The following is a 26,521-nucleotide window of genomic DNA, read 5'->3' on the forward strand; positions in this document are numbered from 1 at the left end:
CCCGCGGGGCGCCGCGGCCGCGCTGCGGCACCGGCACCGCCCGGAGCGCCGGTGAGTGCCCGGGGACAGCGCGGGGACAGCGCGCACAGGTGGCCGCGGGGGCGGAGGGAGCGGCGCTGGCGGGCGGGACGGAGCTGGGACGGGACTGGGACAGAGCTGGGACGGGGCTGCCCCGGCCCGTCCTCTCCGCGCCGCGGGACTTTCCCCGCGGGAGCCGCGCCGAGCCGGGCGCTGCCGGCGGCCGGGGAACCTCCCGGCGGTGTCGGGATTCAGGCGGGGAGGGAGCCTCTCTCCCGGCCCGGGGCAGGTCCCGCTCTCCCCGTGGCCCGGGACAATCCTCTCCCCCGGCCCGGGGCAGGTCCCGCTCTCCCCGTGGCCCGGGACAATCCTCTCCCCCGGCCCGGGGCAGGTCCCGCTCCGGCCGCTGCAGCCGCGTCTCGCAGGCGCAGCCCCGGAGGAGCGTGCCCGCGGATATCCCCCGGCAGCAGCACCGGGACAGCACCGGGGCGCTGCCGCTGTCTGGAGCTCGCAGCTTGGCATTTTGTTGCACTTTTGGCATTTCCTGCAGGGAAAATCCCCGGCGCTCTATCGGCAGCAGAGGTGAAGCCTTCTAGAACGCGTCCCAAGGGCGCTGCGAAGGCTTTTGGCGCTGCATCTTTTCTATTCCCTTGGCGGGGAGTTTTTGTAGCCTTCAGCGGCGTGGTGTCACGCTGGCCGCGTGTTCCCCAGATGTGATCAGCAGTAATTAATTCCCTGAGTTAAGCTGTCCACGCTGGTGCCAGTGCATCCCTTTTCTGAGAGTGGATGAATGGGAATTTAACACCCGTTCCCACTGGAGTGGAGAACCCGTAAAGCCAGCTCACTTCCTTTCTGCTGTGCTGGTGCTTCGGGATTATCAGGAAGGAGAAATAATTAATTTTTTTAATTACACCAAAGAGAACTTGGCTGATCAAGAGTTCCAGGATTTCTCCTGCAGGGTGATGTCTCTGATTAGTTTTTCTCTGACTTTAGAACAGAGAGTTGTTTAGAGAGTGTTCCTCCCAGAGAAACAAAATTGCAGTTTGGGAAACCTGAGTGAAACTCTTTGCAGTCAGTGCTACTGAGAACCCTTAGATCCAAAACTCTGTAAAATTGGGCAGCAATATCCTTCTCCTGCCTTAATGATAAACTTGTTAAGGCTCTTCTCCAGACTTGAAGGCCCTTTATTTGTATTTTCCTATCTGTGAACTTGTGAGGCTTCTAAAGTGGAATGTGTTTTGCTTGAATTCTCTACATCTCTTCTTATCGACACACAGTTATAATCTGGTTTTTGGGGATCAGGCTATGAGGCTTTTGGGGTTCAGTTACAAGAACTGCTTTGATTCACAAGAGAGATACAGATCTGACCCATTAACTCCTGGTAGAATTTGGGCCTGCCTGTTGTACATTTGCATTTTCCCCGTTGTTGTAGAATTTGGGCCTGCCTGTTGTACACTTGCATTTTCCCCATTGTTGGTAGAATTTGGGCCTGCCTGTTGTACACTTGCATTTTCCCCATTGTTGGTAGAATTTGGGCCTGCCTGTTGTACATTTGCATTTTCCCCGTGGGCTGCCTGGGCTGGAGCAGCTGTGCTGAGCCCCCAGCACGCTGTGGGGAGCAGGGATGGATGTTTTGGGGCAGGATGCTCTTCCTTCCCTGCTCAGGAACCCCTCTGTGGGATGGGGTCAGTTTTTAGAGCCACCCTAGAGGAGGAACTGGACACCCAGGAGTGCTGCTGATGCCTGACAGCCTGCTATGAAATTAGCCTGGCAACTAAAATAGGATAGGAAATATCTGTACAGCCCTTTGGGGCGGGTTAATTAAGAGCATCCACATCACAAACCATCAGTTTCTTATTTACACACGAGCAGCTTTGATAACCTTCTGGGCATCTCCGTGTTGCAGGGGTTATTTGGTTTGTTTGCAGACACACCTGGAAGCTTTCTGTTGGAAAAGGGAGCTTTGCTTCTGTTCTCTTTACTGTGCTTAAATGTTTCATGATGTGTTTGCAGCAGGTTGTGTAGCACCTGGGATGCTCTGAGTGATCTTGTGGGTACAAGACAAGGTCAGCTTGGACTTTCCCACCTTAAATTTCTTAGCTTTCAAAAATTACTAATAGCTTGCTTCTTAAAATGTTGCTTTGTCAAGGGGGATTTATGTAGCAGGACAACAAAAAAGCACGAGGTAAAATACCAAAGCTCTGCTTTAAGCTTATAATTTTCTGTGTGATGAGTTAAATCGTTGTTTCTGGTTGAAGATTTGCCTGTTCAAACACACTTTCCACATGCATAACAAGCATCGTTTAAAGAAACCCCAAAATAGGGGGTAAATGCTTTAAATAAAAAAATGAAAAAGTGGTGTTTAGCCAAATAGGCTGAAGTTACTCCCAAGATGTTGTAAATAAGGAATGATCAGTGCTGCTTGGTGATCATGGTCTAAAGTGAGCACTTTAACATTTCACATGTTAACATTTCACATTTTAACATTTCACATGGCTGTCTCAACACAGGGTTTTTCTGTCCACAAGTAGAAGCTCTGGTCCAAGCATAGCTGAAGAAATTTAAATGCATTGTGCCTATTTGAGAAAATTATTGACTACAACGTGTCTATCTTTGTCCTCATTCATGGGGCAAATATGCTTTACTCTCTCCTGTCATAAAAAATGAATTATATTTGCCTATTTTGCATCAAACTTCTGCTTTATACTCTTTCCCTGTGTGGATTTACTGATTGTGCTGATCAATTGTGTTTGGATTTCCTCTTCAGTTTCGCTCTCTTCCATTGAAATCAGCAGAGTCTGTTTCTTCTTGGCATTTCTGGGTCTGAATTTGGGCAGTTCTGTGGCTGTCTCTCCCCAGGTGGGAGCTGCTTTGACCACTCTTTTCAGTTCATCTTGTTTTCCCTGCACTTGTGTTTATCTGCACTTGGCTCTTGGTGGTTTCTCAAGTGTCTTGTTACTCATTAATTGTTTTTTCATGGTTGTAATTAGTGGGCTTTGTTTATTAATGCTGCTCTTCTCCCTTCAGCCTTATCTGTGTGATTTCTGCAGATGGGAATTCCAGCAGCAGGATTTTCTGTCAGCCTTTCTCTCCTGGCAGGTGCAGCTGTGGCTCAGCAGCTTTGAGGCTGCTTTTGGTGTTCCTCAGGTGTGCTGCTGTTCTGTCAGTCCCACATTGTAAGAAAACTGCTCACTTTGAAAATTTAAAAAGCTTTATTAAACCTTGACAACTGTGGTTCCCAGCACTGTGAATTTTTCCTTATCTAGTCCTTTTGCTGTGTTTTTGTCAAGGTTTAATAAACCTCTTTAAATTTTCCAAGTGAGCAGTTGTTTCTCACAGCGTTGTGAGTTATCTTTGGGATTCCATATCCAAATTGTATCCAGATCCTCTTTCTGTCGTGCCTGCACTCCTGTTCTCATCACCCACTTTTGGCCTTGGTTTTGGCCCCTGGCTGGAGCTCAGGTCTGTCCTAGACCCATCCTAACTCTGTGTGAGGTCACTGCCCAAACATCATCTTTGCTTCTCCTTCCTTCCTCTCCCTTTGCCACTCCCCGCTTTTACAATCAATTGTAAAGTTCCTCTCTTTATCTCACTCTTCCCTGACGTTTCCCCCTGTGAACATGAACTTTGGTGGGATTAAATAATTAAACAATTGTCTCTGCTTGGGCTGAGTGAGTGGTGCTCCTGTGAACTGAATTTCGAACATGCATCCTCAGGGTTTGTCCCTTCCCTGCTTGGAGGGTGCTGCATAAATCCCTGAAAACACTCAACTGTTCATTTTCTAAAGCTTTCACTTCCCTAGAGCCTAAAAAAAAAAAAAAAAAAAAGCCAAAACACCCCACAAAAAAACCAAAAAACCAACCCCCCCAAAAATAAAAAACCAAAACAAAAAAACCAAAAAAACCAAAAAAACAAAAAACCAAAACAAACCCAAAAACCAAACCCCCAAATATTAAACATTATCAGACATTTGTAAAGCTGAGAGTACCCTGTGTGTTTCTGGGTCTTGCAAAAATGTCAGGAGAGGGAAAATGAAGGGGAGGAGAGGGAGAATGAAGTGCTGTTTCTTTACACTAATGGGTATTGTGTGCTTCTGGTGTTGCATTAAAAATGACAGGTGGGTCAGAGTTTAGGTCAGTCTCTCAGACGTCTCTGATTTCCCATTTCATGTCTTTAGTGTTTTGCAGAATGTTTCTTTGCTGCTGTGTAGGGGAGAGGACAGAACAGGGCAGTGCTGGGTGGGAGCAGTAACTGATAAATAAGAGCACTTTGGAAGATATTAAACTAATATTTGAAATAACACTAGATAAAAATGCTTGTGAAAGTGCTTTTGGCTCCTGTCTGCTGAACTGAAGCAGTGAGACTGGTTACAAAGAGATTTGTGAGATCTACTTGGGAAACTGTTTCCAGGGGGTTTCACTCAGCTGCGGGCAGGGGAAATGCAGTTGTATCCTGTGTTTCACTCCTGCCTTTCCTTACCGAGAAAGAGAGCTGAGCTGTGGTGGGGACACCTGAAAATTCAGGGTTGGGCTCTGCAGAGACAGGTTGGTGTCCCACTGAGAAATAACTGGATTTGGTCAAGGGTCTCCTTCTTAATAGGGTGTTTTTGTTATTTTGTCTTGTTTTTTGTTTTTGTTTGTTGGGTTTTTTTTTGGCGTGGTTTTCTGTGTTTATGGTTTTTAATTTTTTTTTCTTTAAATTTTGATTTCTTGGAAGCCTGGGAAGTGGTTTTGGTCGTTCCTTTCTGAAACGTGGCTCCCCCAGGGTGGCTGGGCTGTCCATTCCAGGCAGCATTTTCTGACCTTGCCCTGACCAAATCAGAGTTTTAAATTTGGAGCTAAGAGAGGATCTCTCCTCTCACTCTCCTGGGCAACCTGTATTTCTTTCCTGAGCTATAATCACTGATTTGTTAGTCTAATTTAGAGATAAAAAGCTATTTAACACTGTTGGAAAAATAATCTGGCAGCGTGTAGCTCCTTGCAGGTCATTTTTGTTCTCTGTTCCAAAGTGCCAGAATACCTGGGGTTCCCCCCTGGGAATTGCAGCTTTTGAAGGAACACAAGGCCCTGATGCCAGGGGAACACCTCAGCAGCTCTCGTGATGGGAGCTTTAATAACACACAGAGCTGCAAAGCTCTATTGAGGCACTTTTGGTCAAGCTGTTTTTAAAGTGTCTAATTTCCTGGACTGGATGAAGACTTGGTTCCTGTTTCCTTCTCCCAGTGTGGGTTTCTGTCACCAGTTAATTCTTACTCGGAGCACAGTCTGGGAAGGGATTGGGCTTTAAATTTAAAAATTACTGGAAAGCTGAAAGAAAAAAAAGTTGAAACTACATTAAAAATTTTACCAAAAAAAATTTGTTAACTACATTAAGAAACTTAATGTAGTTAAGTACTTAATGTATTTAAGAAACTTAATGTAGCCAGTTTGGTTTTAATAAGATCTCTTACTATCCTTTGTATTGGTGTTTGTGAAAGGTTGTTTTTTTTTTCCTAAAGACTTGACCAGAAATGTCTGTATTATTGTCTTTGGAGTGTAGGATGAATTTAGCACTGAATTCTGAGTTATCTCAGTCTGGTGGAGCTGCATCCCCTGATCAGACAAAGTTACATCATTATTCCGACTGAATTTTAACTCTGCTAGAGGAGTTGTGTGAGAGGGTCTGTAAAGTCCAAGCAAACAGAAAATATGGAAGAAATGGAGCATCAGGGTGTGAGGGGGGCAAGTGGAATGGTGCTGAAGAGACTCAGGGAACGCCCTCTCCCAAATCTTGGCTTTGCTTTGGAGGAGGATGTGGCCAGGTGGGAAAGGAAGAAATGTTTAATGAAGACAAAATAGTAAAATAAGCTAAGATCTTGTGTTCTAAAACCTCTTGCCCACAGGTATTGTCTCTTAAAGCGTGAATTGACTTTATAAATTCTGTTAAAATGTTCTTGAGCAAAAGCTGATTCTGGCAGGGAGGGAGAAACATGTTTTAATCTCCAGTACATTGGTTATTTCAAATTTGTCTCTTCTTACTTTGCTCTGTGGAAATCCTACTGGATTTCATTATTTAAACTTAAAAATATAAGATTTAAGCTTAAAAATACATTTTTTTTCAACATACAAATACTTTAAAATCCTTTCTCTTATGCTTTAAAGTCTGTGATTAAAGTCTGACTTATTTAGGAAGAGGGAGTGAGGATGGTGAAGTTTATTGTTTTAGTGCAAAGTCAAGGAAATTGCTTCCCAAACATGTGCTTGCTGTTAAGTCAGTGTACATGCTGGACATGTGTTTGAGATTTCTGCAGTTGCCACTACCTTTTTTTCTTTTTTTTTTTTTAATCATACTGTAAAGTAAGTTACAGTAAACAGTTCTTAGGAGTGAAATTCTTGCTAATTTTTTTGTGGGAAAACCTCAACAAAATTTGGTTGTTCTTGGTTTTTTTTTTCTCTTTCTCCATTTTTTTTAACAGTTCTGCCTGTGTTGTTGCCTTCTGATTTGAAACACGTATAAGTTGTTAGCCTTGTAGTAAAAAACAACTTGACAACAATGTTATTCTCTTCCTTCCTTTCCCTTCCATATTTTTGGAATTTCATATTGAAGCATGTTTTTTAGTTTTGAAGCCATTCATGTGAAGCTTTGAGAAGCTGCAATGCAATCCTTGGTTTTGTGGGAGTTTTATTGGTTGCTTGGTGTAGTGCTGGAATAGGTGCTTTTAATGTGGTGGGAATTAATTTTTTTAATTAAAATTGTGCGTTATAAGGGGCAAAACCCAGGGAAAAGCAGCTACTGAGGTGTGATTATGACTGAAAAAAATCCAGTTCTGTGTGTGGTTTCTCACATATGCAGAGTTCAACTGTGTGTTTGCTAGTGAAGAAAATCTCAATGAAATGATAGAATTTGGGCTGGGCATGGCAGGGGGTGTGGAGGTGAAGTTTCTGGAATCCTGAGGAGCTAAAGCAGCCCGTGGCCACGCAGGCAGCCAGGCCAGCTGCCCCTGCATCACAGGGACAATCTCTTTGGTGTTGTCCCTCTCTCCAGAGCTGTTTGGGGGGCAAACCCCCTGCAAGGGGAGCAGGTAACCCTGCTGCCCCTGTGTGAGCAGCGTGGCAGCTCCAGCACCTGGGAATTGGCTCTTCTGCCGCCTTGGGTGGGAAGGGCAGTGCCAGCACTGATTTCCCAGTTTCAGCAGTGCCACTTTGCACCAGCCCTGTGCTGCTGCGAGGAGACAAGAGCAGCACAAAGTTGGGGTTTTGGTTCTTTTTGCTGCTGTGCATTACTGCTCCCGTGAGCCTGGGGTGTGTCTGCTCTGGGTGCTCAGTTTGCTCTCTGAAACCTTGGTTCTGAATTTTGCAGGATCCAGAGAGGAATGGAGACTCCCTTGGATGTGCTGTCCAGAGCAGCATCTCTGGTCCATGCTGATGATGAGAAACGTAAGTTCCCTGCCTTGCTGGACCCAGCTGCTTTGTGTTTCACTGTGGGGCAGCCTAGAGGCTGCTTTTGTCCAGCCTGCAATTTTCCTGAGCCCAAGATGTGTAGGAAACTGCCTTGAGGGCCACACAGATGTGCAGGAAACTCTTCAGAGGTTGTTTTCCTCAGGTGCAAACCCAACACCTTGCATTTAAATTGGCCAGTGGGCAGGAGAGAATGACTGGATTAAAAAAAAATTAATAATTTATACATACAGATATAAAAATATCAATAATATACATATGAATTTATTTAAAAATGTGTTTAATTCATGTCAAGGTGCCTCTCTTTTCCCAGTAGCATTTGCATTGTTAGCAGACAAAAAGTTGTGGTGGAGTTGCTGCCAAACTCAGGCCAGGTTGAGAACTCAGACTCCCAGATAATTTTGGTTGGATCTCATTTAAGAACTCATAACTGGGTGGGCTGTGAAGATTTCAGCTGATAAAAACTCTCAGGTTGACTTTTATCATTAGTAATGAGTCTTCATTTGCCTTTCTCTGCCAGCAAAAGGAAATTAGAGGTTTTTAAATACTCAGAGGCCCGTGTTGCCCATTATTTGGGTAATATTGTTGGTATTATTTGGGTAATATTTTTGCTGCTGCCATTCATGGTAAGAGTTTCAGATGGGTTAACTCTTGTTAGAATAATAATTTCAGTGCTGCCAGGCTGCAGTGCCAGTTCACAGGTGAGATTGTTCCCTGCATGCTCAGTAGGAAATGTCCTTGGTGCTTTCTGAGTAGTGTGTGCACTTTGGGTATCAACCTCAGGAGAAAAAGGGTATTTTGGATTTCTGACTAGAAAAATGGTGGTTTTGAATTTCAAACTGCTTTTGCAAGTCACTTCTGTGCATAAAATTACCTTTTAAGGTGAATGCAGCTTTTCCTCCTTTGTCCCTTTGTGCTGTATATATTTTTGAAAATGATTTGATGACTCCAATTGAATTTTATTGAATTGTTCAATTATTTTATTTAATTATTCAATGAATATTGAATAAAATAATTGGTTTGCTGCTGCAAATCTGCTTTGTAAGGAATGTTGGTTTTGCTGTTCTTGCACGTTCTCTTTGTGCTGGATGAGCCCCAGGTTTGCAGTGGTGCCACTGTGGAGGGATGATTTGGTTGATTTGCCCCAGTCCCTGACCATTACTGGTAAAATGAACAGCTGTGGAACTCCTTGAGGAAATTATTTCAACCATGATTTTGACCTGGGGGGGTTTCTTTTGGCTACATTTTAAAAAGTAAATTTTGAATGTATACTCTCAATTTTCTTGAGCTTAAATGGGTTCTTTTTGGTTAACTCTTGCCTAAGACTGCAGTTTGATTTTGAGCTCCACAGGGTAGGAATGTTGGATTTAGGGAACCCAGAGGAAGTCTGGATTCAGTGCAACTTGCATGTGAGGGAGCTGATGTGTATCTGGTTCTAATTTACATTCCTTTAGTCTTACCACTTAGACTTAATTAGATTTATGCCACTCTGCAGCTTCTAGCTTGTGCTGTCTCCAGCTTGCCGTGCTGCTGCCTCGCACCCCAAAGTGCTGCAGTGAGCAGAGGAATGAGCAGGGCTGTCCCTGAGCCTGTGCCTTTCTGTGTCAGCTCTTGAGCTTGTTCTGGGTAAAAAGAAGTTAGTTTGGAAGTTAGTTTTAATCTTGAATTTAGCAGTTACCCTTGAGCTTGTTCTGGGTAAAAAGAAGTTAGTTTTAATCTTGAATTTGGCTGTCATCCTTGAGCTTTCAGTGAGGTTCTAGCAGTGGTGCTGTCTGTATTTCTCTATCCCCACACACTTTGTCTAAAACAGAATTTTGCAGTGATTCCAGTAATGACAGGAGTGCAGCAATATTACCAATATTTATGAATTTAATGCTTTGAAATGTGAAGGATCCTCTTATCTCCATGGGCACTCACTGCGGGGCCAAGTAATACTGAAGTGTCTTTGTGTATACAAACCATGAGCTGTTTAAAACAAATACTTTTCAACTTAGCAGCACTTAAAGAAATGAGTTTAACCTCAGCCAGCAACAAGTGCCACGCAGCTCCTCACTTGCCAGCCCTGCTGAAATGGGGAGAGGGATCAGAAAAAAGGGTGCAACCTGTGGGTTGAGATAAGAGCAATTTAGTTATTGAAATAAAATATTATATTTATGATAATGCAAAGAGAAAAGGAAAAGAGAGAGGAATAAATCCCAGGGCAGAGGCACTGAGTGATGGTCCCCAGCTTCCATCCTGGGCAGGAGGTTCTTGGGCAGTGCTGAGTTAACCCTGGGTGCTGCTTTCAGGCTCATCTCTGGTTTAGCTCAGAGCTATAAACTGCATTTCAGCAGCTCCCAGTTGAAATCATCCTGCACTTGTTAGCAATGAAAATTTATGAACCACATTTAACTGCTGTGTCATGGGAAGGATTAATTATGGAGCAGGAATGGCTACTGCACTTTGGGATTTTAACTCCTGCCACGGAGGTGGAAGCACTTATTTAGGTTTATTCTACAGTAGAGCTGTACTTTGAAAAGCAAAATAAGGCAGAACAAAAGACAGGCTATGATGTCATTATTAGCCAGACGTGTTAAAGGCTGGTCACTAATTTCTGACTTGTCAATAATGGAAGAAAGGCCTTAAAAAATCTGTTTGCCCTGATGAGGAGCTATAGGTAATGTGCAATTATTTCATCTGTTAGTGTTACCTGGAGGGTTTTTCTGGGATCTTTTCAGGGATGGGGTTTAGAGGAAATAACCATTTCTATGATGTGCACCCATGCTGGGGTTTTGTTGCTATCACAGCCTTAAACCTTACAGAAGGTGGTTATGGTAAACTTGATCTTGGCAGCTTCCAGTGAGATGCTCGGCACTCTTCTCTCCCTGCTCTGCTCTGCCTGGGTTTGTTCTGATTTCTCATCTGCTCAGGGCTCAGCTTGGCTGCTTTTGGAAGAGCACAGGGTGAGCTGGTAGGGTTTAAGCAAGTATTCAAGCAGTGAGGAGGATTATCATTTCCTATATATCTGGTATAAGGGTTTGGGAACTGGTCTTTCAGTCATAAACAGAGTTTTAAAAGCATCATCGACTTTGAGAGAGCAGTGAAGAAAAACAGTGATCAGGGCTTGTGCTTGCAGATCTTGTAAGCACTTTCTACTCAGCGTGTGTGGATTTGTAGGAACACTTTATTTACACTTCCCTGCAATGTGCAAGGCCAGTTTAAAAATGTGGTAAAGAATGAGAAAAACCATGTCTTTTCTCACTCTCTTAGGGTAATATGGTAAAAAGTCTGCTGTGGGCAAACAGGAGAAAATACACTTCCAGAAGGAAATGAAAGGTTTGGGAACAGCTCACGAATGGCACCACCAAGTCCTGGGTAATACTTTGCATTTTAATGCTTGGGACCAAATCCACACCTGCTGAGCCTTGATTTATGTTTTCCAAAACTGATAGAGAACCCCATTAAAAGAAAGAAAATTATCTTTGATGAATCCGTGCTCAATCAGTCACATGTGTGCAGGGAAGCCTGGAACTGCAATTCCACACTCCTTGCCTGTGAACACTGTTATTGTTTGGCAACAGTTGCTTTTATGTGGCTTAGTTTAATCCACTTCAAATAATTAAGTCAGACCATACAGTTGTTATTTCTAGTACAGAAGAATTACTGTGCTTTAAAATCCCTGCCCTAATCCACTTTGTAATAAAATCCTGGTGTAGACAAGAGCCACCAAGCAGTTCTTACTGCTCCTCTCTGCTATCAGGAGTTCATTAGGAACATGAATTTTGTGCTTGCTGCCACCCCCTCATGAATAAATATGCAATGATTATTTGTTTTGGATAGCTGATCCCAAAAAAAGATCCTGCTCCAAGGCTGGGTTGAGGAGAATTTATTATTTTTTAGCACGATTGAAGAAGATGGTGGCTCTGTAAGGTTGTTGTTTTAAATAAAAACAAAGCAGTATTTGTAGCAGAATTAGACTTGAGTGCTGTTGTTCGTGTTGAAGATGTTAATGATGAAATATTTCCAGCATCACCAGGACTTCCCACCCACTACTGTTGTGTAAATTTATGGCAAATTATGGGCAGTGAGCCTGAGGCAGGATTTAAAATCAATGTTTGCAGCACTTTAAAGAGCTTCCATCCTTCTCTGGGAACAGTTACATCAGCACTGAAAATTCCCCAGGTCCTGAAGGTGTTCTGAGTGACTAAAAGTGAGGAATTGGAAGGAATTGGATGGAATTTGATCTGTGAATGCAGTTGGTACGAGGGAAGTCTCAAGGATCATTTGCAGTTTGGTTTTAGAGGATTGTGAGGTTTGTCCAGCATTAGTTTGGTTGTGTGTTCTGGGGTTTTTTGTTTGTTTGTTTTCCTTTTTTTTCTGGAGATTCATCTGCTTCAGAAAAACAGGACAGCATTTTTGCTCAGATGTGAAATTGCAGTTTCATGTCCCAATCCTTGTGTATTTTCTGTTCACAGCTTCACCCCATTCCGAGTAGAACTGGGAGGAATTGTAGTGTAAGGACAGGAAATATTCTATAGCAAAATATCACTCAAAACAAGGAAAGATTTCCAGTATGTGATGTGCCCTCTGTAGTTTATGTTTCACCCACAGGTGCAAATAGCAAATCTTGTGACAAAGAAATGAATGGAAAAGGTCTGGGATCCTGAATTAAGAGAAATTTCAGTATTGCTGCTCATCCATGAACTTTTGCTTCAGGGGTGGAAGGGAATCAAGTTGGTTTATTAAGGGCATCCTGGAACAAGTTTAGAGTTCTTTTGACATCTAAAATAAGTTTGTGTCCTTCAAGATTCCTTTGGAGAGTGTTGGGCTCTTTCCTTTACCTGGGAGTCATTACAAGGACTGACAAAATCCCTGTCTTGGCTTTTCCCAATGTAGCCTAAGTAAGAATTTCCCTTACCATGAAAAGGTTGTATATGATGCTTCTACTGAAAATCTTCCTTCCTGTGACTTCAGGAGTCCTCCAGTAATGAAGTTTTTGTTGAACAATGCTTGCTGCAATTCTGCTTGGTTGAGGGCAACACAACCACTTGAATTCAGACCTTTATTTTGTATTTTGCAAATCAATTTAACAGTATTTTGTATGTGTGGTTTTTCTGAGTGCTTTCAGAGTTTGGGGGTTTTTAATCAGGGTCTGTCAGCTCTTGGCTGTCTCTTACCAACCAGCCCAGCACAAATTTTCATTTAGAGCTTGGCAACTTCTTCAGGACTTTGGTTGGGGGGGGTGGTGAGAATTTTCCAGGATAACTTTTAATATGAATATAGATGCATTCACCACATGGATGTTTGTTTCCTCCTTTATGGCAAATTAAAATATTGATTTGTTCGTCTTTTTGCCAGGTTGGTTCAGAGAAAAGGCAGATATTTGATATACACAAAAAATTACCCTTAAAAATTAGGGATGTGATCAGACTGGTGGTGCTCTGCAACTCATTTTAATACCCTGGATCCTTTAATTGTGGAAATTAATGTGTAGCTCAGTAATGGGACAGTTTTTATGATTTAGCAACTGTGCTTGTGGTCAGAGCTTTTCTCTGCTGTCCAGCAAAAGAGAAACTGAAGTTTCCTGGAGGAAAAGCCCTGAATTCTAAGGAGCAGCGTCAGCAAAAATTTACATTTGTAATCTCTTAACAGCCATGAGAGGTGTTAAAAGTACATTTATCAGTTTGTCATGTAAGTAATGCTTGATCAATGGTGGAGGGAGTGCAGTTGGTTTTGGAGTGGAATTTATGACATAAATCATCCTTTTTGTTTAATGGGAGGGGGAAGGTATGGAAATGTGATGTTTCAGCACAGTAATAACATGATGAAAAAACAGAAGTGGTTCAATCCTGGAGATGCAGCCTGAATCATCTGATGTTGTATGAATACCAAAAGCTTGAAATAATAAAACTCTGAGTAATAACATGCAGAGTGTTCTGCTTTTACATTGATGAGCCCCACAGAAAATACGAATATCTTCACTGTTTTAAAGATCAGTAAAGCTGCTCTTCAGTAAAATATCTGAATGGCTGAACTTCTGACCTTGTGCTTTTTGTCTTTCCAAAACCTTTAGCTGTTTGTATCTCTCAGGCTCTCACAGAGTAGCTTCCTGTGAGTGCTGTCAGGGCCACCCCATTAATTTTAGGATTTTCTTGGAAGCACGAGTGTTACATAGGACAACTGCTTGCTTGGCTTGTTTTGTTTTAAAAAAACAATGAATTATTCTTACCCCCGGAAAGTTTCACCTTTTTCTTTTTTTTTTCTTTTTCCCTCCGAGGTTATTGTAGCAGGAAAATAAAAGGATGTTTTCAACGTGTTAAATAGGCTGGAAAATGGGGCAATTGTCTGCCTGGCGCCTCGATGTGTTTCGGTGAGGGGAACCCCATTAGCAGAGCCAGTGGAGGGGTGGAAATTCCTGCAGGAACAAAGGGCCTGCGTGTTCCTTTGGAATGAATTTTTAAAAAGTTCAGCTGCCTGCAGTTTGTAAACAGGCACAGCATCCTTCGGGCAGCCCAGATGTTCCTGAGCCGCACCATTGTGGCTTTTCATCCTCAGCCCTCCGCTGTTAATTTGGGATAAAATATGGGGGCTGCTGGCATTGCCCCCCCGAATAAATGGTGTTTGCTGAAACTTTATCTCTCTGAATGTTGTCTGGCAAGTGCAGGAGGAGGAATCTCCTTGCTGGGATGGGATTTGTCATCAGATCCCGAGCAGTGCTCTGAAAATCACAGCTGGCTGAATCCCAGGCTGCTGAGGGAATGGCACGTCCCGCATGGGACTTGTCAGTGCAGAAACGGCTGTCATTGCTGCTGCTGCATGGCTGTCATTGCTGCTGCTGCATGGCTGTCATTGCTGCTGCTGCATGGCTGTCATTGCTGCCGCATGGCTGTCATTGCTGCCGCATGGCTGTCATTGCTGCCGCATGGCTGTCATTGCTGCTGCCGCATGGCTGTCATTGCTGCTGCATGGCTGTCATTGCTGCTGCTGCGTGGCTGTCATTGCTGCTGCATGGCTGTCATTGCTGCTGCTGCATGGCTGTCATTTCTCACACGCTGCCCTTGGGATTTGCCTGTTTTACCAGAACTCCTGTTTGCTGCAGCCTGAGCTCCCAACAATGCAGGGAAGTTATCCCCTGATTAGGGTTTGTCTGTGGAGGTTTCTGCTGGGGGTGGAAACTGGAATAGTGGAAATGTGGCCGTTCTTCCCGTGGCACATATTATTTGGCATGTTTAATTTGGTTTTAGAAAGGAAATAAAAAGTTCTTTGTTAATTGGAATACTGCAGGCTGCCTGGAAAAAGGCAGGGTGCTTTCCAGGATGTCCTTTAGAGCACACAGGACATTCCTGGAAGTGGCAGCGAGGCAGAGCTGGGGAGAGCAAAGAAGGTAAAATATTGCAGCAGGACTTTGCATTTAGCATATTTACCACTTTCTCTACTCTTTTTTAATGTGCAGGTACTTATTTCAGCACTGGATTAAGTGTCTGGAAGGGTTGGAATAGAGCACTTTGTGGCTCTTTTGCCTCTAACAGCGTGTCTTAAACCAGGCTCAAGATTACAAACCCAGTTCTTTCAGTAGCAGTTAAATTTGCCTGTAAATTAAAAGTTGAAAGTTAAAATTGAGGTGGTCCTGTGTAACCTTCACTCCTTGTTCAGTCACACTCTTTAGTGAAATTGATGATAGAAATTTTACAGTTCTGTTGTAAAAGGCAACACGCAAGTTCTTACTTAATGAGCATCTGTTTGGAATTTCCATTTTCCCTGGCTGGGGAACCCAGGCTTTATTTTTGCTATGCCATTCAAATCCTGACCTGGAGGAGGAGGGATCTGCACACAGATTTTCCAGCCCAAGGTGAGCGTCCTGACGGAATGGCTTGTGAAACAAAGAGAGGATACAGTCAATTAACGCTCTGCTTTACTGACTTCTGCCTTTTGTTCTGCTGTTCAAGAAGGAAAAAAAGCAGCAGAGCTTTCCTTCAGCCTGAAGAGAAACTTATGTTTCCTCCAAGAAGCAAACACCACAGTGACTTGCTTTTATTTTTCCCCCTTGTTGGATGGGGTTTTTTTGACTTAGAAATGGGGTAACTGAGAGGAGCTTTAAAAACTTTTATTCTATTTTTAGTCTCATGTGAAGGGTGACACAATATAGATGTTATAATTCACGCTATCACAATTAGAAGTTACCTATCTCTTAATTGCAATATATTATAATTGCAGTGTATTGTAATAGTAATAAATACTTATAAATAAATAATAAAATGAACACATACTCATAATTACAATATATTATGTATTACAGTCTTTTTATCAGACTTTAAAAATTCTCTACAAATCTATTTCTCACAGCCCCTCTTTTGCTGCTGACTCAAAAATCAATTCCCTGTGAAAGCAGAATTCTGGCTACAAATCTGCAGGGCAGCTATAAACAATGTCACTACAGAAAATTCTGTCGTCTGTGAGCTTAAAAAGATAAATGCTTCTTATTTAGCAAATTGAAGAGTAAAGAGTGATTTATTACTCTCCTCTGATTATTTTTCTTCCCCTTTCTGTTCTGACTTGAAGTTTAATGACACATTCATGGAAAGGTGCCCCAAAACCCTCCAAGAGTATTTGTGTGCATCCCCAGCAACAGCGTTGTGCTGGGTGATAAGAATTGCCTAGCACTGGAATAAATGTGCTTTAGGTACCCATTTATTGCTAATATTCTAATTTCTGAAATTTCATTCTGAACAGTTGGGCAGAAATGGCCCTTAGTGTGTTTTCTTGTCTCAAAGGGAACAATTTCAGCAGAGCACTGGGGTTTTTCTGGAGCCATGCCAGGAGCAGTAACTACTTTATTTTCTGGGTCATGCCCATGTTGTGTGTTCGGTTGGTATGAGAACATCTGTGTGTTCCAGCTGTGGCTCCATCCCTGGACATCTCCTGCCTTTATTTGCTTTCCTGGGGCTCCTGACAGAAAGTGCCCAGCTCACCCAAGGCTCCCTCTGCCCATTTCTGGTGCTCCTCTTGCTTAGCCTGCAACAGGGTTGGGTGTTATAAACTGGATTGGATTTTATTTTGTGCTGTCTCATTTGAACTCACCTCCAAATTCTGTCATTGGTTGTTTTTATCCTCAGATTTGCCTCATCAGCAAACAACGTAATGGTTTTCCAGCAGTGCTCTGGAATTCCAGTATGTTCAGGTTGAGCAGTGTTGAAATCTCTGATCTTACTGTGCAAGGAACTGTCTTTGGGAGAATTTCAGGATATATATATATATTTTCAGGATATATACATATTTTCAGGATATATATATATATATTTCAGGATTTTTTCAATATTTGAATATATTTTATATATATATATATTATATATGTATATAAATATATAAATATAAATATTTATATATTATATTTATATAAATAGATATTTATCTAAATATATATATTTATATATATATTTATAAGTATATTTGAACTTAGCTTTAAATACATCGACACTGATAGTAGTCCTTAACAGAATTATCAATCATTAATTTAGCAATATGTTGAATATTAATTTTATTAATATTTTATTTAATTATTAATAATTTATTAATATGTTGCATATGGATATGAATTTCATTGCTGAATAAATCGGGTGCACAGCTTATTAAGAATGTCATTTGTCCACGTTTGGGTATGAAGGACAATAATGGGCTTTGCAGTGTTGTCTTCTGTGGAAAGCAAAAAGAATTTGGAAAACTAAAAATAAAAAAATAAAAAATTTGTTTATTTCATTTTTAAACTGATATTTCCTGGTGCCAGTGGCGAGCTCTGAGTGCTCCAGCAGCAGTGGCTCAGCCTCTCCTAGCCCAGCAGGTGTTTTGCCTTTCAGGCTCCCTGAGCTCTCCGCTGCAATGTGGGCTGCCAGCAGCAAGGAAATGTCATGGATTTCTTGGCCAAATGTCCCCACAGCCTCTTGGCAGAGTGGGATTTGAAATGGGAATTCTGTGTCAGGACTGAGGGGATGGGAGCAGCGAGGACTGCTGGGGTCTGAATGGCCCAAGGGACAATCTCTGTGGCTCTATGGGCTTGAGTTCTGCAAGAATTCAAGATTAAATTGATCCATTTGATTGATCCAAGATTAAATTTACCCCTCTATAGGCAGAGCAGAGGCAACCTGGCAAACCCATGCAACAACTGCAGTATCGTGTTGTAATAAAATCTTGAATAAAACTAAACAAAAATTGTAATAAAGCTTCAATATTGCTGTCTCTCTGCACTCAGGTGTGTTACCACTTTTTTGTGGTCACCTGTTGGGTTTGCATGCCTGTGTCTGTCTGGTCAGCTGGCAGCTCTACCCTCGATTTAATTTTCTTTTTCCTTCTCAGAAGCAGGGCCCGGTGGCGCTTTGAGCAGTTCCACTGACCCTAACGCAGTCCCATCAATGCCACTGTCTGCTCTGTCGTGCTCAAATATTAACGAGGAGCAGGAGGAAGGCTGACAATAGGAAAATGTGGATTTTCAGCCCTGCTTGTTCCCTGCTGCCCTGCACTGCTCTGTTCCAGCCCTGCCCTCGTGCTCCCCTCGCAATTTCAGTTATTGATTACAGCAGGTTCTGGTGGCACTCCAGGGATTCCAGTTAACATCTGTAAAGTACTCAAGAAGGATTTGTGGAAGAGCATTTCTTTATTTCTCAGATTGGATTCTGTCCTGGGTTTGGCTGGGATAGAGTTTTTTCCTTTCCTAATATATTTTTACAAACTCCTTGTTTCCCGTTCCTCTTTGGATTCCTGTTCTTCATTAAGTTGGAAAGGAATCATTTTCCTTTTTAACTGGCTGAAATTGCCTGTTCATTGAAGTAAGGGGAAAATATTTATGCAAATGATGCTACCTTGTGACTTCTTTTGATTGTTAAAGCACAGAGAAGAGAAATAATTTCTCTGGTAGCTGTGGTGGAATAACTGATGTTTCCTTTGAGAAACAGAAGCTGTAAATGAGGATTTTTTTTTTTTTTTTTTGAGGTCTCTTTCAATTGACTCTGTGTTCTCTGAGGTCTTATTTTTAATTTTCTTTCTACCTGCCATTATGAATGCAGTGGTGAGTGGGTAATAGTTTGGAGGCTGCAAATTAGTGTGCAGCTTATTGCTGGAATTAAATTCCATGGCCAGCTATTGAATTAAATGTTCCATGTGAACTGGCATCCTTGATTTTATATGGCTGTAAGGAAACCCACGTCATGTCACTTGTGAAGCAACTGAGAGTATTTTGATTGCACAGAAATTGTCATTAATGCAATGAAACATTTAATGTATTTAATACTTTTAAGCAATAGTTAATTTATTTTTTAATGAGAATTTCTTTTGCATTGTGTTGAAATAGCAAGAAAAAATTGGAAGATACTTTTGTTTCAGTTAGAGGTTTGTGTCATCAGCTTTAACCAAAATGTACCTCTGCAATTTGAGAGTTGCTCTTCCAAAGGTGGGAAATTCTAACAGTGAGTGAAAGAAGAGGTGAGAAATGGTGAAAATGGGGCTGAAGGAAGGACAAGGCTGCCCTGTGCTCCAACATGTTCAGCACAATTTCTTTGCCGTGGTGTAAATCGTTGTTTTAGCCCATAATTCATAAGAGTTTAGATACATGAATGTTTTATAAGGTTTAATGTCCAAGTGCCTCTGAAGTAAATGTATGAGAGGGAAACTGGGAATTCTATAGGGAATTAAGCTGGAGGCTGGGAAGAAAGGAATTGACAACTTAAAAGTTCTTTAGAGAGCTGCAACAGCATTTCTTGAAGTTTGCTACAATCTTATTTTAGCCCCTAATTGGTTTTTCAGAGCGTGGGTTTGGGTTTGCCCCTGTTCTGAGAAGGAGCTGTTGAATCTGTTGTGATTTAAATCAGCGGCAGCAGTTTGTGCTGTGCAGTGCTGGGATACAATAACAATGTGAGGGATGAACTAACAGCTGATAATGCACCAATACACCCCCTCCCAGCTTGCTCTCAGTTATGGGCTGGGTATTATCAATTCTGCTTGGAAACCACTTCAGGAGAGCAGCTTTGGGAAGTTCCCGTGGCCCACAGCAGCTCAGTGAGCTCACTGCTGTGCTTACACTCCCTGTGGCACGATAAACCATTTCAGCTGATCCCAGTCCTCAGAGCTCCTGCTGCAGCTCAGTCAGATCAGACCGAGATTCATCTTTTAATTGGCATATTAGAGGTATGTGAGTGTGTGAAGGTGAGGATTCGCTGTTCCTGTTAGGATTTGTGTGTGCTGGCTGTCAGCTGCTGACACCCTGCGCTGGGACCTGTTTGTCTGCAACCACTGCTGTGCTGAGCTTAGCCTAAACAGCATTGCTCAACTCTGGCTGCCAAAGGTGCAGCATTTATTTTCAACCTTTGTTAGGCAACATGGCAAATGACTTGTATCCCTATTTTGTAGTATTTTTAAATATTATATTAAATATTGTATTATAGTATATGTATAGTGCATATATATTAAAATATTTAATGTATATTATATTAAATACAGTATTATATATGGCATATATTAATATAATTTCTATAATATTAAATATAGTATTGTAATATAGTAAGTATATTAATATATTTAATATATTGAATCTAGTATTATACTATATATAGTGTATATATATACACTATGCATATACTATATATAGTATTGTGTGTATATTAAATATATTATAGTATTTTAATAATATTTGTAGTATTTTTATATAATTAAATTTAGTATTATTTATTTAATAGTATATATATCGTATTTTCATAGTATTTTTAGGTTTTTTTTTTTTTCTGTGAAACTTTGCAAGCTGTTGGGTATTTGATAACCTCTGGCAGTGCTCGGATTGATCACTCCTGCTGCTGAATCCTGATGTGGCTAATTGGTTTCTTTGGGATTGTCTCACTGCACAGACACTCCTGACACAAATTCAATCTTCCAGCAAGCAAAGGAAAGCCAAATGGAGCAGGCTTTAAGATGAGCTGCCTGTCCTGTCTGGAAGTACAAAATAAAGCCTAAATTAGCTCAACAAAAATGATGTTGAAATGTTCTGGGGTGTGATGGTTGTCTCTGGAGCTGGTCTGCCTGCAGAGAAGCTTCAGCACATTTTACCAACACTTGTGAGGCTGACAGAGCTCTGAGGGTTCAGTATCTGTTCAGTGTGGGGAGAACCTGAGGAGAAGGTGGGGATGAAAATCAATGTTCCTGCCTGTCAGTAAATAGGAATGATGTGAGAATGGTGACTTCAGTGGGAGCAGCAGCACTGCCAGGCTGGAAAGGTTGGGTTAAACTTGAAAAATTCACGTTCCACCTGTGCACAGAGAAAAAAATGGAGGAATGCTGAGATGGGACACAGCTCACCAGAGCTGGATTTTCTCAGTGGCATAAAATTCCATAAAAGTAAAAATTCAGGCAGAAGTTTTGCCAGGGGTGATGTGTGGGCATTGTTCCACGCTGGCAGCACGGCTGATCTCCCACTTTGTCATTAGTGACAAGAATTTACTGGTGGCAAACCTGCTGCACCATGACTAAATCTAAAGGCTCTGGAGCTGGGAGGGTTATTTGCCCAGGAAAATCAACAGGCAGCTGGTTTATGTTCCTTTGGTGTTGCCTGTGGAAGGGATGTGTGCACAGGGAGAATCTGTGGGGATATCTGATAGGACTGACGGGGAGTTTCCCTTTGGAGCTGCATCCTGCTGCTGATAACTCTGCGAGGTGAACTTTGATCTTGGGATCATCTGCACTGCACATTTCTTGCTGGGGCTGCTGCATTGCCAGGGCTCATTCCCAGGAACAGTAATTAATTCTAATTATTGTGAGCTTCGTGGCTGTGGAGTCCTTATTCTTATATTTATCAGAGAAACTGTGTGAAGGCATCTTCCTGAGCCCCAAGTCAGGCTGTTGGGGGTTTTTGGCTGAAGTTAAGGAGCAGATTGTGCTCACTGAGATGTGTGATGGGTCACGAGAACCCCAGAATATCCAAGATATGCAGCTCACCCAGCTTTTCCTAAACTGCAACGTTTTGGTTGCGGTAATGCTGGGCTTGCAGATGTGCAGGCAGGAATTGGCTGCTTCTCTCTCGTGTAGAGGTTAAATGCTTCACTTTCTTGTGAGATCAAACCTTCCTCGTGGGCCTTGGGAGAATTTGAATTTATATCCTCCGTCAGTAAAGGTAAAGAGAGCAGTTTGTGTGGGGTCTTTGCTTCTTTTTTGCCAGGGTTGGGATTAAATGTGTGAGATGGTATTTCTTGTTGGGACTCAGATGTTTGTTAGTTCTTATCTATGTCACAGTCTCATAAACCCTGAGTTCTACAGGACTTCGCTCTAACAAAGTGAAAATGGGGCTGTGTCTCTCTCTACAAGGTCATTTGAGGACAACTTGTCCAATTAAGAAATGACACCTGAATTATTTTCACTTTTAACCCAAAAACCAACCACCCATGTCCGCAATGTGGACTTTTTTATCCAATTACAAAAAACCACCCAAACCCATGGAGAAGAAGGTGAAGAAGAAGGAGCAGCCTCTGCCCTAAAGACCCTCCATCTTTATAGATATCACTATATTCTAAACCCTTAAACTCTAAGTTTTCCCCCCTGTGATATCACACACTTCTATTCAAACTCCACACCCACAATCCCAGTTCTGTCATTCCATTTTGGAAGCTTCTCCAGGGCCTCAGGTCAATGCAGTGCTCTCCTGGGGTCAGTGCCTGGCAGCACAGAAAGTCTGGAATTCTCTCAGCAATCAGGGTTCCAGCATGCTTGCAGCCTGAGCAGAGTCTGGAGAAGGAGGTGGGTGTTCCACCAGGGTTCCTTTAATAACACTTTAATAAAGGCTGGTGCTGTTTAAAATCCATTGTCAGTGCATTAACAGGTCAGACAGGTTCTGCCTGAAAGGAGTATCCAGAGCAGAAGTTCTTTTATTTGTAATTTTGAGCGTGGATGAAAGCAAGGCGTGGTCCTTGGAGAGTCAGGATCTGACTGGCTTCTGTGCCTTGAGGGAAATCTCCTCTTCCTGCCTGATTCCTGCAGCTGCCACAGAGGTGGATACTTGCCCCAGGTGAAAACTGAATGATTCCTGTTTGCCAGGCTCCTTGCAGATAGAAATTATGTATGCACAATATTTCTAATCTATCATCTGTATGAAATGTGAGAAAATTCACCTTTTAGACCTCAAAATACTGATCACGTGGCTTTGGATTAGGTGCATTCTTGTCTGTATATATCTATATATAATATAGATATATATATAAAAATATATATATATATATATCTTGTCTGTATATATATAATATATATATATATATATATTATATATATATATATAAAATAAAATTATAATAATTTGTTCCATTGTGTTATGGGTGTCCAGGTATGTGACTTCATGGAAAGCTCAAGATAGAGAATTTGTTCTGAGACAGAAGAGCTCGGCATGGCTGAGTGCATTTGATGGATGGGACACCAAAGGAGAAAGTGTATTTTGACAGCCTTTATCCATCTGCACTTTGAAAAAAAAAAGTTTTTAAAAAAACTTTTAAAAGTTGTTGTGTTCTGCCCAACCCAAACATTTTGGCACTTTACGATCGGCCTTCAAAAATGTTCAGTTCAAAAGTTTTCTCTAATTTCCAGTTCTGAACTTGTGGATTCACTTTGAGGCCTAATTTGCATGATTAAAAAAAAAATCTGTTAGATGCAAAAGCTGAAAAAAAGAATTGTATGCAGTATCTTCAGGTGCCTATGGGAGAAATGGGCCTTTAAGAAAGGCATCAGCATTGCCAAACTTTGCAATATTGTGGAGCTGCAACATAAAGAACCTGGAGAAAAAAAGGAGCAGTGCTCTTTAAACATTTCTGTATTTTAAAAATAATATCTTACAATATTTATCCTGAAAACTGATTCCTAAGACATGTAATGGTAAAGAGTAGAGTGTCTCCAGCTCAGGATTTTGGGTTCTTTGTTAAATTTGATTTATTAATAAATTTAAAACTATAATATAAAATATATTAAATTTTATCTAATTAATTTTAATGTATTAAATTATTTCTATAGTTGCATATAAATTATTTTATAGCTTATTTTTATATATTGTATATTATAGATATTATATATTTATTATTAATTTTAATCCTATATTTTATATATCTATACTTTATATTAGAGATATGATGTTTTTTTATTTCTATAGCTGATAAGTGTTGATTAAGTGAAATGCCTTGCAGCCAACCTTTTTGCTGCTGGTTCTTTTCCACGAGAGGCCGAGCCCGGCGGCCGTGTGTGCTCGGGGGGCTCTGGAGCAGCTCCCGCGCCTGCAGCCGGTGCTGCCCGGCCCCGTTGCCGGGCTGACACGCGCTCGGTACCGCGTTTGCCGGCGGGGCCGCAGGGCCGTGCCGCGCTGCCGGCCGCTGCGCGCCATCCTGAGCAAAGCAGCGCCTCGCAGGGATGCGGCTCCTCCGCCCCGCTCCGGGCCCAGCCCCGGCAGTCATTTCCACATGGCACTTCAGCTCCTCCGGCTTCTGCAAGCAACGAGCCCACCGTTTTTGGCAATGATCTGATTTATGTCATTAGCCCAGCTCACCACCTACAGCTGATTTTTTTTTTTTCCTTTTTCTTGTTTGGGAGTTGGGATTTGTTTATAGGGGAATTTAATCTCGCTGGAGAGCTGCTGGGACCATCAGGACTTCTTCCTCATCAGCCACCTCTCTAGTCCTGTCCCAAAATAATGCCTTTTATCCCCTTTGCTCTGGAAGGAGGCAGATGTGAACTCCACTGTAGCCAGGACATCTGTTTTTCCAGCTTTTTGGAAAGAAGGTGGAATATCACTGGGTTAGAGAAGCAAACACTGAGTTCATGGATCTGAGAGCACCTGTAGTTCGAGAGAAAGGAAATAAAAAATCAACAGGAAAAGAACCAGGACAGGGAGAGTGAAGGGTGATCGCACCCTGAGAGTGCGATCTGCCACTTCATTTTTGGGATTTCAGCATCCCCTGACTGAGTATCTTTGGGTGCTGTGTCTGTGTGCCTTGGCCTGTCCTGTGCCTGACCTGCAGGAAAACAGGGAATTTTAAAGCCTGGCTCATGAAGAATTAACCTTTGATTGGGAAATTGTGGTGAGACAGGATGGGGGGCTCTGGGTGAGGTGGCATCGATTGGTTCAGGAAGAGAGGAATGGGTTTAGGGTGGGTGGAGAGCACGGCTTGAGGAAGGTGTTGGGATTGTTGGAAGGAGAGAGAGAGTAGCTTGTAGGTGAGTGAAAGAAGATGGCAAATATTTTAAAAGGCCGAGGAAATTTTGGGGATGTTGTGGAATATTTGTCACTTTTGGGGAAATGCTGAATTCCAGGAAGTGAAGGTGTGGTGGATGTCAGCCTTGGGGAAAAAAATTGATATAAAAAACCTGATATAAACCCCACAAATCTGCACAGCCAATGCTTTTTTTTTTTTCTTTCTTTCTTTTTGTGGTTAAAGTTTGGTAGCTGTGATCCTTTCCTCTCTGCCTCTGGGTAAAAAACAAGTAAGTGCTAAAACATGACAAAGCTCAGGTTGTGGTCACTGCAATTTCCTGCAGCACCTGGGATTCCTCGTGGCCTTGAGGACAGGCTGTGGCAGGGGCAGTGCTCACCACAGGAAGATGTTGATGACTTTTTGGTAAATTAAGGGAGATTTTAGGTAAATTAAGGGAGATTTTTGACTTTTTGGTAAATTAAAAGCCAAAAATTTGGTTTAAAGAACGGTCTCTGCTTTTTAAAGGTGGTTGTGTGATCCCTAAGAAAACCAGGGCAGAGCTGGCAGAGGGGAAGTGATGGGAAATGTAAATATAGATTTTACTGGTTTGTCAGAAAGCTGGAAGTTAATAACAAATAAATGTCTTTTTTAATCCACAAAAACATGAAAAAAACCTTTTTCCCATTTCTTTTGGGAGTGAAAACAGCAAAAGCACAATAAAAAAAACCTAGTGTTGATTCCACTGAAAAATAGTTTTGGTGGGGAATTTTCAGCATTCTCTGGGTTTAATTCTTGGAAGGAAAAGGTACCTGTAGAATTGGAAATGGTAACTTTGATCCATTGGAAAAGGGTTTCAGCTTCCATTCACTGCCAGGCCTTGTCCTGCCTGGAGAGCAGAGTGTGTTTAAGGTTGGGTTTGTTTTTGTTTTGGGTTGGTTGTTTGTTTGTGTTTGTTTGGTTTTTTTCTTTTTTTAGGTGTGGTAGAAAATATTATTAAGGTCAAATACTTTTGAAATCATAGAGAACAAGACCCTCAATTGGAAAAGAATAGCCTTAGAGCTTGAATGAAATTTCATTTTAATTTAATGGAATAAGTTGCAAATTACATAATTGGGTTTTGCAATAGCTACTTATAAAATATTTTTATCTTAAAATTTAGGATAAGTTACTGCTGTGATGTGTAGAAGCCAAAAATATTCCATTCTGTAAGAAAAGTTGTGATTGATTTCAGGGTGTGGGACAGCATTGAGAATCCTGGTTTTGTATCACTTATAAGGTGATTATAATTATTGGAATATTCAGTCTGTGTGCAAGCAAGGTCAGCTCCACAGATTTCCATATGTTAATACCTAAGCTCAATTAGGCCATACACATTTATTTATATATATTTATATATATTTATATATTTATATAAAAAGTGTATTTCATGTCTTGCCAAGCAAGCTATAAGGGGAAATGTTTTCAAAGACTTTAGCAATCTTAGAGCTCTCTACTTTATTTCTAAACCCTGCAATTAGTGGCTTCTGGAAACTGGATTTGCTTCTTCCCAAAGCTGAGGGATACACACGGTAATTTTGAAATCTAACCTCTAAACACAGTCTGGCTCCTAATTTTCCTAAGTTAAAAGTGGTTTAGATGCCTGAGCATCAAGCTGACTTAAAAATGGCATTTTTTCTTTAGTAATCGCTCTTTCTTTAATTTTCTTTCTTTTTTTTTTTTTTTTTTAATCCTCTCATTTCTCCTATTGGAAGAATTTAAAGTAATTTTTTGCCCTGCTAACACAATGTCAGGGCATGGCAAGGTTTGCACTTCACTGTTTGCATCTGGAGGCTCTGGTGGTGTTTGAGACTCTTTGTAGTTCAAGTTGAATTATGTTTGTGATTATCATCAACCCTT

The 26,521-nt window shown here is 41.6% G+C and overlaps 1 protein-coding gene across 1 annotated transcript in view; it reads left to right on the forward strand.

Annotated features, from left to right (window-relative positions):
• Positions 1-13: 13 nt before the first annotated feature.
• VGLL4 (vestigial like family member 4) overlaps positions 14-26,521 on the forward strand; it is a 73,842-nt gene continuing 47,334 nt past the window's right edge. The window contains exons 1-2 of the mRNA XM_041427559.1: positions 14-51; positions 7,357-7,433. Of these exons, the coding sequence (XP_041283493.1) occupies positions 7,370-7,433 (64 nt within the window). The 5' untranslated portion in view covers positions 14-51; positions 7,357-7,369. The remainder of the gene's footprint in view (positions 52-7,356; positions 7,434-26,521) is intronic.

This window comes from Onychostruthus taczanowskii, unplaced genomic scaffold, assembly GCF_017590055.1.
Source record: "Onychostruthus taczanowskii isolate IOZ18803 unplaced genomic scaffold, ASM1759005v1 scaffold116, whole genome shotgun sequence".
NCBI lineage: Eukaryota > Metazoa > Chordata > Aves > Passeriformes > Passeridae > Onychostruthus > Onychostruthus taczanowskii.